The sequence below is a fragment of the Miniopterus schreibersii genome, assembly GCF_964146895.1.
Source record: "Miniopterus schreibersii genome assembly, chromosome: 16".
Lineage (NCBI taxonomy): Eukaryota > Metazoa > Chordata > Mammalia > Chiroptera > Miniopteridae > Miniopterus > Miniopterus schreibersii.
Genome location: NC_138116.1, coordinates 4101638 through 4112401, shown reverse-complemented (window position 1 = coordinate 4112401; position 10764 = coordinate 4101638). Strand labels below are relative to the sequence as shown.

At 57.2% G+C, this 10764-nt stretch overlaps 1 protein-coding gene across 2 annotated transcripts; it reads left to right on the top strand.

The window, feature by feature from the left end:
• Positions 1-356: 356 nt before the first annotated feature.
• LOC308546522 (CMRF35-like molecule 7) lies at positions 357-7783 on the top strand. 2 transcript variants are annotated; one of them, XM_081115570.1, is made up of 4 exons: positions 357-473; positions 2952-3281; positions 4587-4902; positions 7011-7783. In XM_081115570.1, exons 2-4 carry the CDS (start codon positions 3182-3184, stop codon positions 7129-7131), a joined length of 537 nt encoding a protein of 178 aa, XP_080971696.1. In that variant the 5' UTR covers positions 357-473; positions 2952-3181; the 3' UTR covers positions 7132-7783. The 2 variants fall into 2 exon arrangements, with proteins under 2 accessions (XP_080971696.1, XP_080971695.1); XM_081115569.1 differs by lacking the exon at positions 357-473 and adding an exon at positions 1307-1738.
• The last annotated feature ends 2981 nt before the right edge of the window (positions 7784-10764 follow it).

Here is a 10764-nt window from a genome sequence, read left to right as displayed (position 1 = left end):
TTTGCGGGGAGACCACCGCCCAGGTCACAGAGTGGCCACTGGGCGGCGCTCACGGGTTAGGTCCCGGCAGCACTGCCAGGGCCCTGGAAGCTGACCCAGCTTTGGAGCCGCACCCGGGGCGCAGCAGCGCTAAGCTCACAGCCGGACTGCCCGCCACACCGAGACCGGCCTACAGTCAGGCCTTTCGGGGAAGGTGACCGAGTTGTTTGGTATGTTTCTGGTGGTGGTGCCATGAAACGATGCTTGTGTTAAAACTCCACAACAGGAAGAATTTCACTATATGAAAAAATAATTTTTTACAGAAGAAAAATGTTTCAAGCTGGGCACTTTAAATGTATGCGATCTATTTTATTCCAGTTGTACCTCAGAAAGGGAGCGCCTCTGCTTGAGGTCTTGGCTGCAGGAACCTGGGCTCACCTGACCACCCCCCACCACCGGAGACGCTCCACCCTCAGACTTAAACACAAACACAGGTGCTCCCCACAAGGGGCCCAACACCCCCTGCACTCTGCCTCCAAGGCCCACCCAGCAAGGCCCTCACTGGGTGACAGGTGGCAGGAAGGACACCCAATGGGCAGCATCTTAGGAAGGCTGGTCACACAGGGGTGGACTGGAGGAGTGGCCCTGGGTTAGGTGTTGTGACAGATTGAACTGAGGACTAAAGATGACAGAGAATGTCCTTTTGAGCATGTCTGAGGCATTATTGGTGAGAGCCGAGAACCGATCCGGGAGAGGGGCGTGGCAGGAGGTGCGTGTTTGTGACTGTCCTGTGCTTAGAGGTGATGTTAGAGAGCCGGGGAGGGACACTCCCTGGACACGAGAGATTCTAGGACAGACTCCAGGAGATGGGGTGAGGAACAGGAGGCAAGAGCAAGGAGAGGGAGAGGGAGCGGGTGAGAGAGGAGGGAGGGAACTTCTGGAGGGAGAGGGGAGAGGGGAGGAAAGTCACTGGGGGCTCATTAGCATAAGCAGTGTCTCACAGAGTTTGCCAGGAGCGCACGGCCAGTGAAATATGCAAAGATGTGGCAAGAAATCATCAGGGACAAAATGAGGCTGAAGGGAAAACGCCACTTCTCCTTCCTTATAGCAACATCCCCATGGTGGTCTCTGCTTGCAGTGACTCAGGGCCCCGGAGGAAGCTGTCCTGGGGAGGGGCAGGGGGTCAGGCTCAGGGAGGGGTGGTGGCCCAGGGCAGGAAGAGGTCTGAGCTTCCCGTGGGGGGCTGCTGGGGGGGGCTGCGGGTGGGGCTGTACCTCCTTTCAGGCTGGGTGTGAGCCCTGAGCACTGCTTCCTTCCCAAAGCACAGATCTAGCCCGAGTCCCTCGCTCCCTGGGACCTGAGCTCTGAGCTCTCCTCTGCGGGCCCCACTGCAAGTCCTGCCCACTTTGCGGGCAGACCCCTTCTCAGCTCCTCGCACGCACACTCGCGAGTGGAACCCTGGCCAGGCCCGGATGCTTCGCTTCCCCCAGATCACTGAAGGCACATCAGTTATACATTCACAAATAATGACGCCTCTTTTATCCTAATTTATGAAATGAGGAACTAACTGAAGACAAAAAAGTTAAAGGAAGTAGAGGAAAAAGAAAATATATAATGATTTAGACACATCGAAGGCAGTTTGAGTCTGGGCTCTGTTCAAGTCCCTGGAGGGCACTGGCATTTGATGTCACCTGGGAGAGGACCTGGGCAGGCAGGACCATGTGGCTGCTCCCACCTCTGCTCCTTCTCATGGTCTCGGGTGAGTGGGGCTGGGGCTTTAGGAAGTGGAATGACTGAGGCTGGGGGGGGGACACAGAGGGGGTCTGTCATGGGGGTGGGAAAACGTCGGGGCAAATGGCAGGGCCCATTCATCACCCAGACACCTTTTCATTAAATGGAAATCAAGGTGCTGCTGTCCCTCAGGCTCTCTGTTAGGTGCTGGGAAACAACCAAAAAACCACAGCAAACTGCAGTCCCCCCCTTGGAGGACAGTGTTGCTCAGCCTGGCTGTGCTGCGTAGACAGAGGGACAAACCCACGAGCTAATCCTTCTTGGGGACTTTTCAGGAGCAGAGACTCTCAGGCTCCAGCTCAGACGCACTCAGTCAAGGGGGGCTCAGGGGTCTGGGTTGCCTCAAAGCCTTGGAGCTGAGGAGCCTTCAGGAAAACAGTACAGGGAGGGGACAGGCAGGGAAGCCAGAGGAGACAGGCTGTCTGGGCTGTCGCTCCAGCCCACACATCTGCCTGCCTGAGTTTCTGCTCCGGATGAGCCGAAGGGCAGACCGTTGTCACTGTGGTCAGTGCAGTAACCGGGACAGGGCAAAGCCGCTAGCGGCATGGGGGGGGGGGGGGGGGCTGTGTTGGCTGCAGAATCTGAGAGCCTTGGAAGAGGTGATCTTAAGTTGAGCCTTGAGGGATGGGTGGAAGGGTTTGATTCCTTCAAGCAGAGGAAGAGAGCATTCCAGATAAGAGAACAGCTTGTGCAAAGGTGTGAGACACAAAGAGCATGGATTTTAGGGGGAAAGTGTGTGTGACTGAGCTGTGAGCTGTGAGCTGTGAGCTGTGAGCTGTGAGCTGTGAGCGTGTGCGCACAAGTGTGTGTGTAGTTCCTGCGACTTTATTGCATGTGTAGTCAGAGGGCGAGGGCTTTAGGTGTGTGGGTGCAGTGTCAGGGCATGGGGGACGGAGGCGGCCGAGATGCCTACCTCTCAGCTCTAGGATTCAGAAATAAACCCGAGGACTATGGGCTGGAGGGAAGGAGGTGTTAGGGATGGGAATTTCCAAGGCAGGGCCTGGGGAGTGAGCAGAGGCCTCTGTATTGGGCAGTTCAGATCCCAAAGGGGACCTCTGCAAGAGAGATGGGGATTTGAGAACCCTGGGCCAGAGGGCGGAGGCTCCTGGCCCCAGGGAGCTGCAGGGAGCTGCCAGTCCGGGCTCCAGGAAGGGGCTGCATGCTGGGTTTCTGTTTGGCAGGCTGTTTTTCCATCTCTGGTCCGTGGTCAGTGAGCGGCCCAAGAGGAGGTCTGGTGACGATTCAGTGTCGCTATGATCAGGGTTGGGAAACCTACAAAAAGTGGTGGTGTCGTGGAGAGGCCTGGAGTTCCTGCAAAATCCTCGTGAAAACCACCGGCTCAGAGCAAAAGGTTCAGAGAGGCCGAGTGTTCATCCAGGACGATCACTGGAGGAACAGGTTCACCGTGACCATGGAGGACCTCTGGTGGAGCGACCAAGACACCTATTGGTGTGGGATCGAGAAATCCGGCACCGACCTGGGGCACCAAGTCCACGTGTTCGTTGGCCCAGGTAGGAACGGCCCCTCCTGCACCTGGAGGCCTGGTGCTGAGCATGGAGAACGCGCGGCTTCCCGGCCTGCCCGGCAGAGGTGGAGGAGGCTGGAGACTACCTGTGTGCCTGTGCCTGAGCCTGAGCCTGAGCCTGAGCCTGTGCCTGAGCCTGAGCCTGAGCCTGTGCCTGAGCCTGAGCCTGAGCCTGAGCCTGAGCCTGAGCCTGAGCCTGTGCCTGAGCCTGAGCCTGAGCCTGAGCCTGTGCCTGAGCCTGAGCCTGTGCCTGAGCCTGTGCCTGAGCCTGAGCCTGTGCCTGAGCCTGAGCCTGAGCCTGAGCCTGTGCCTGAGCCTGTGCCTGAGCCTGAGCCTGTGCCTGAGCCTGAGCCTGTGCATCCATGTGGGCGCCCGTGTGTGAGCATGTGCGAGGGCGGGGGGTCCACCAAGACTCTGGGGAGACTGAAAGGCAGCCCCAGCATGTCTGCACGGCTCCATCTATTGTCATCAGGGGGCGCAGAGAAGCCCAGACTCAACTTGGACAGGCTTGCCCCAAAAGGCAGTTCCTCTTTCCCAAGTTTTGGGGCACTGCTTCTGTCCTCAGAGCAGCCCTGTGTCTACCCTCAGAGCAACCCAACCCGACCAGGGGCCTTGTGAGCTGTGCAGGGAGGGGCGGGATGCTAGAAAGCCATTATCTTGACTGTCTCAGCTACAGGACAAGTGGCCCTCTCCCTGCCCCGCCCCTCCTCTCCCTCCTCTGGCTTCATAAGAGCAAAGGAGCTCTGGTCAATGTAGCTCAACTGGCTGGGCATTGTCCCATGCACCGAAAGGTTGCCAGTTCGATTCCCGATCAGGGCACATACCCAGGTTTCGAGTTTGATCCCCAGTGGGGGTGCATATGGGAGGCAACCAACTGATGTTTCTCTCTCTCTCTTTCTTTCTCTCTCTCCCTCCCTCTCCCTTCTTCTTGCTCTGAAATCAATTTTAAAAAAACATATTAAGAACAAAGGAGGGGGCAAGGGACTCTGAACTCATGAGTGGCGGAAGGAAAGGATTCACCGTGGTGCCGGGGCCTCCCACGGGCCTCCCCTGGCTGCCTCTGAGCCTCCCTGGAGTCAGAGACCTGGAAAGAGAGTTGGGTTGTGGCTCCCACCCCACAGCTCTGACTCCAGAGCCCTCGGTCCTGTCTCCACTTTGGGAATTAGGGAAACTACCCCCGCTCCGTTCCCACTAAACATACACACAGACAGCCAACCTGGCTGTACCTATGTCACCAAAAACAACTCAAATGTGTCAATATACATGGCTAAACTTATGTTAACACACCCAGCTGTACCTGTGACAACACACGCTGCTGTACTTGAGACAACTGATGTGGCCGAACTTATGTCAACATATCCAGCTGTACCTGTGACAACCGATGTGGCCGAACTTACGTCAACACACCCAGCTGTACCTGTGACAACCGATGTGGCCGAACTTACGTCAACACACCCAGCTGTACCTGTGACAACCGATGTGGCCGAACTTACGTCAACACACCCGACTGTACCTGTGACAACACCTGCGCCAGCCAGTCTGGCTCCCTCGCCTCCTCGTACCCCGAGCAGCAACAGCAGCATGGCCCTGACCAGGTCCCTCACCAGGTGAGCAGAGCTGGGCCCCTGCAGACCTTTCCCACTGCTGCCCTCTGCCTGCTCCCCCAGGGAGGCCGCGTCAGGGACACCCATGTCGCCGCTCGGCTGTTTCCTGTGCGAGGGAGAGAGCAGAGCCTGCGCTGTGCCTCCGCTCCTCCTTTTTCCCTCCCGCGCGCTTACTGAGCTCCCCGCTCCCCGAGTGGGGCCTAAACAGTGTTCTCAGCTGGGCTGCAGACTCCGGCTCCCTCTGGCCCCCCACCCCCCCAGGAAGCAAAGGAAAGGGTAGCAGGGTTCAGCCTCAAGTGCGCTAGAAGGAGAGAACGCTGCATTAGTTTCTTGTGGCTGCTGTAACAAATTACTGCTAACCTGGTGGCTTAAAACAACAAAAATGTTATTATCTTAGAGCCCCGGAGACCGGAAGTCTGAAATGAGTCTCGTGGGGCTAACATCAAGGTGTTGACAGGGCTGGAGAGTCTAGGGAAGAATTGTTCCCCTGACTTTTCCAGCTTTTGGAGACCACCCACTTTCCTTGGCTCCTGGCCCCTTCCATCTCCAAAGCCAGCCGTAACCGGCTGAGCGCTGCGCACGTTGCATTACTCTAACACTCACTCTCCTGAGCGCATCTCTCACTTATAAAGACCCTGGTGATTGCCTGGCATCCGCCCGGGGAACCCAGGCTGGCCTCCCCGTCTCGCATTCAGCTGGTTAGCGATTTTAAGTCCATCTGCAGCCTGAACTCCCCCTTGCCATGCAACATGACATATTCAGAGGCTCTGGGGGTTAGGGCATCTTGGGGGATCATTGTCCTGCTCACCACAGTCACCGGCCGATACACGGCTCAGGGCTCCAGCCCTTCTCTCCCCAAGGGCTGCAGAGATGAGAGGAAGCAGTGGGAAGCTGAGGGCATCACCCTGAAGTCCACTCCCTTCAGAGGCTCCCAGAGGACAGTCAATAAGTTCTTCCATCGAAGAGCAAGCACCCCCGCCCCCGATTCCTCCCGTCACAGCCTGGTGGCTCCCGTGAAGTCCAGGGTCAAGGTCTGCTCTCTCCCTGGGCCCGGCCTCTCAGAATCCCCTCCATCGGCTCCCTTCCCTGCTCGGCCCAGCGCCCTTCCTTCCTCTAGGTTCCTGTTCCTGGGGCCTGGCCCCTGCTGGCCAGTTTGCTCAGTGACAAGCCTGAGGGAGGCGAGGCTCTTGGGGGCACCGCCTCACGAACAGGCTCTGTCCCCCTGGCGGCTGTTGGGAGAGCGGCGGTTCTGTGGAGTTGAGGGTGAAGAACGCAGGGCTTCTGTCGAGGCTGCAGAAGCACAAGAGAAAGCTTGGGGGGCAGGGGACGGGCCACGCCGGGAGCAGGGCTCGTGAAGAAAGCACAGTGTGTACCTTTAGGACGTGCGATGCAGCGTGTCTCTCCCTCAAGGAAACCGTTAGTGTCGTCGCGGTGACGCCCTGCTCCAGGCAGGCTGAGGGACAGAACAGCGGTGGCCTGTGGGGCGTGGGTCCTAGCGGAGGGGACGAGGCACTGGGGGAGGGGGTCAGATTCTTATACCCTGATAGGAGCCTGGGGCCCAACAGTCTAACAGGACCGAGTGTCCGCTGTGCGGGACGTTCGATGATTTATGCTAAAGTGCATCTCACGTGTGCCCTCCGACGGGGCCGGAGCCCAGAGAGGCCCCTCCCAGGAGAACCCAGCAGAGAGCCAGGTTTACAGTGATGGGGGATCGTCCCCTCCTGCAAAGATCCGAGCTTGAAAGATGGGCAGAATTTACAAAGGGAGATGCAAGGTGGAGGGAATGGGAGAGAGAAAAAAGACAGGGAAGAGCAAACCCTAAAGCTCGGCTAGACGGCAGGTGAGCTGACAGTGAATTGTGGGACATCAGCCAAAAGGCAGGAGGGAGACAGACAAAGGGCGCTGGACCCCAGGCCCAGCCAGCAGGGAGGCCCCTGAAGGCTTTGCCTTTGGGCAGCATGACCGAGCCCCTCACAGGGGCCTTCCCGGCCAGGCCAGGGACCCAGGCGTGCCTGTCAGGCTGGGCTGGGCTGCGGGGTGGGGGGGGTGAGGGAGAAGAATGGGGGCTGCTCCAGAAGAGGCTCAGTCCTGTGTCCGTGTTCCCTGTACAGGTTCCTGCTCTGCAACATGCACTTGGTGCTCCTGACTTTCATAAAGGTGCCCCTGCTCGGGAGCCTGCTGTGCGCTGCGATGTGTCTGAACAGGCGTCGGGGGGACTACGGGGGGGACTGAAGTCAGTGTGAGCAGGAGAACCGCAGCTCCCATGCCATCGACACCCTCGCGTGGGACTAGCAGAACCTCCTGATCTCTTATCAGGGAATGGGGAGCGGCCGCGGTCCCAGGGAGATGAGGGCCCCTGCTGCGGTGTGGGCTCCCTCGTCCTGGCCTCGGGAACACAGTCGGCTCCGTCCCTGCTTGGCACGGCTCCGGAGCCTGGTCTCCGCCGCAGGAGCAGAGAAAGGACAAGGGACGGTTCCCCTTGAACACCCAGCCCTCAGAGCACCTGCAGCCTTACCTGTGTGGATCCCCCCGATGCCTCCTTTCCTTGTGACTCTGCCCACGGCCACGGACCACAACACTGTCTAGGGCTCCAGCTAATGATGGAGTCAAGAGTCCAGACCAACCAACAAGTGAAAAACCGGAATTAAACCAAAAAGCTCAGAACGTGTCTACAAGGGCAAAGGCACCCCCACCATCGCTGCTGCCACCCCAGGCAGGTGTGCAGAGCTCCGCCGATTCCACCTTCTGCTGCATCGGTTCCTCCTGGAGAGTCGCCTGAACGTAGACAACCCAGGACCGGCCTGGACCGTGGCCCGGCTCACACCGCTATGTCTGCCTGTACGTTTCCTATTAAATCGATGCATGTCCTGTGCTCTTTGAGACGACATCGTTTGCTGTGCTGTTTCCACACGTTCTAGAGGGCGTGAAGGGCCAGACAGAGCTCACAGAACGGGCCTGAGAGCCAGGGGAGGGGGGAGGGGGAGAGGCCAGAAGATATTCTATCCCCCCAGAGAGGTGGCAACTAGGACCCCCCATGTGTAGATGCAAACTTTAATTGATGGCTAGGAATGAACAAAAAAAGCATGGGGACTTTATAAGATAGTCTTTTAAATGCTATTTTTTATATTTTAAAAAAGTAATTATCGAGGTGTAGTTATACCTCAAAAATGACAAAGTCTAAACATGCTAAGCTTACAGTTTAATGAGTCTTTCAAGGGTAAACACCCTTGACTATTGTGGTCTCAATCAAGAAGCTGATAGGGGTGGTGGATAGTGCTGGATTCTGGAGGGACCCCAGCCTTCTGGGAGTATTTTTCCTGTGCCTCGAGGGGGTCCTGGCTCTCAGAGGTCACTCGCTCCCGTCCTTAAGAGGGGGGAAGATGAGTCTCGGGGCCCCTGTGTGGGGTCCTGTTCCGCCTCCCCAGATCCTCCAGCTCCCCGCCCCCATGCCCACCTCCCAGTGAAAGTATTCCCTGGAAGTTGCATGCTCAGAAGCCTGGCTCTTTACTCTCCTCTGTGGCACAAAAGCGTAGCTCGGTGTCCCCAGGGCAGTAACCACCTCGTCCCTGCCCACAGGAGGCTCCCTCCAGTCCGCTCACATATGGGAAGCGTATTCTTCTCTAAGGCCCAGCTTCCCGAAAACGTAACCCAGCGACGATCCCTGTCACTGGCTTCGACTTTCGCCGTCTTTCCCCAGAGGTCGCGATCCATGGCCTTAAACTTCACTGTCTTTGAGAACTCTCTGCCAAACCATATGATCTTCCCGCACATCTGATGAAATATGGTACAAAATGGGCACTGACGCATGGGCACTGGCAACGTCCTGTGTCTTGACCTCATTGGTAGTTATATAAACAGCGCTTTGAAAGTATTCTGCAAACTATACACGTGTGTTAGATGCAGCCTTCTCTCAGTATGATATATTTTACAACTAGATGCATATATGTGTGCACCTTATATCCTACATGCAATTAAATATACATGTATATGCAATGGAGTAATGTCTGTGGGATTTTGAGAGAGAAATCAATGCCCAAGAATGTTATACCTCATAGAGAAAGAGACACATTTTGAAAATACAAGGACTCCAAATGTACACCGTCCGTGTGTACTGTCTTTTTAAAAAAAAGCATGACTTATAGCGCCCCACCCAACCAAGAAATCAACCCAAAGAATTTGCATTTGAGGAAGATGCAGTATAAAGACAATAACAGTGGAAAACAAAACCAGTTCAACTTTAAAATGTTTTTTGTTATCGTTGTTGTTGTTTTTACATTTGAGGTTTGGAAAGAGGCTTCTCCTGCAGGGCCACGCGGGATGAACTGGAAAGAAGAGTCTGAGAATAAAAATCCAAATCATGAGAGTGGCTGTGAAAAATGACAAAACCGGAAAAATGTGAGAGCTGCTAAATAAAAGCAAAATTGGCAAGGTCTGAGATCCCTTGGAGGTGAAGGCTAAGGAGCCAAAAATAATCCAGAATGTCTAGTTTTGAAGTTGGGGACACGACCACCAGAGTCAGGGAACCCGGGAGAAGCAGGCGGGGGAGGAAGCGAGACGCTCGCTCGGGCGCAGGGGGGTTGGAGGAGCTTCGGGGGAGCCGGGAGAAGCTGCTGGGGTGGAAGCCCGAGGGAGGTGGAGCAGCCCCACGGGTTGGCGAGCGGGCACAGGGGCCTGGAGAGGCGGTGCCCCCAAGACGTCTCCAGCCTAAGCGCAGGTCAGAGCCGCAGGCGCCCGAGGGCCCGCCACTGCGGACCAAGAGGGCAGGGGTGTTGGAGGACCTTGGCGTTGGAGGGGTTGGCCGAGGCGGAGGGGTCACTGAAGAAAACCAAGAAATTAAGTCCAGGGCGACAAGAGAACCAGGGGATGTGATACGGGGAAGTTTTGCAAAGGGAGCGGCCAGCAACGGCGAGGGAGGCAGATGGGAAAGTTGGCCTTCGGGTCCCGCAGGAGGATGTCACCGGACATCTTTACTGCCGGAGGGGAAGATAACAGAGGAAACGTGAATATTAGAATGAGGAGTCCCTTCTATTCCTTTTCCTTCTTCAGCTCCTTGGGCCCCACATCCCTGTCTCGCACTCAGGACACCTTCTGTGTCAGGGGCACAAGGGTCACTTGGCCCCGCCCCTCCAGCCCCAGTGGCGCAAACCCGGCCTGGACCCGCCTTGTGGAGGCTTGTACTGGACAGTGTTGCTACTGGGTCTTCCTCCACCTCTGCTTCCACCGGGCCATCCCTGGACAACTCGGAAAGAGGGCGCCGGCCTCTGCCCCCCCCCCCCACGGCTTCTCGTGTCCCCAGAGGTCCCCGGCAGAAGACGAGGCCAGGACGCTGCCATGTGGCTGGCACATTCCCGTACTCTGGTTTCTCGTGGAGTCCTGGAGCTCCTCACACGCCTGAGGTGGCCCAAATCTAAACTCAAGGCAAAGGCTCATGCCCACAGGCTGTCCCAGGGAAAGCACCTGAGCCACGGTGGTCCTGGATCCCTCCGGGGCCCGGGCTCCAGCACCCCCTGCAGATGCCGCTTTTCCGCTTTGTGAACCCCGTAGAAGAACGCCCGCCAAAGCTCACAGTCAAACATGAGGAGCTTCCACACGTGCCGCTTCTGCCCACATGCACGGTCCACTAGTCAGTGCGGGGACGACAAACGCAAGCTTCTGACAGGGAGTCACGAGAACTGCGCAGGCGGCCCCCCTCGAAACGGCCCCGCGGCGCACAGTCCCTCCCGAACCCGCCCGCAGTTTCGGGTCACACATTGCGCAGCAGTTTCGGGTCACACATTGCGCAGCAGTTTCGGGGGAAGCCCATATGGGCATGAGGGTGTGTCTTCCCGAGAACCGAGGGGTGTAAACAATGGGGAGATGCAGCCA

Excerpts from the sequence above, each read along its gene's own strand:
- LOC308546522 (XM_081115569.1), top strand. The coding sequence starts at position 1,699 with ATGTGGCTGCTCCCACCTCTGCTCCTTCTCATGGTCTCGG. Across the intron at positions 1,739-2,951 it reads GCTCCTTCTCATGGTCTCGG|GCTGTTTTTCCATCTCTGGT; the intron begins GTGAGTGGGGCT and ends TCTGTTTGGCAG. Across the intron at positions 3,282-4,586 it reads CCACGTGTTCGTTGGCCCAG|CTGTACCTGTGACAACACAC; the intron begins GTAGGAACGGCC and ends TAACACACCCAG.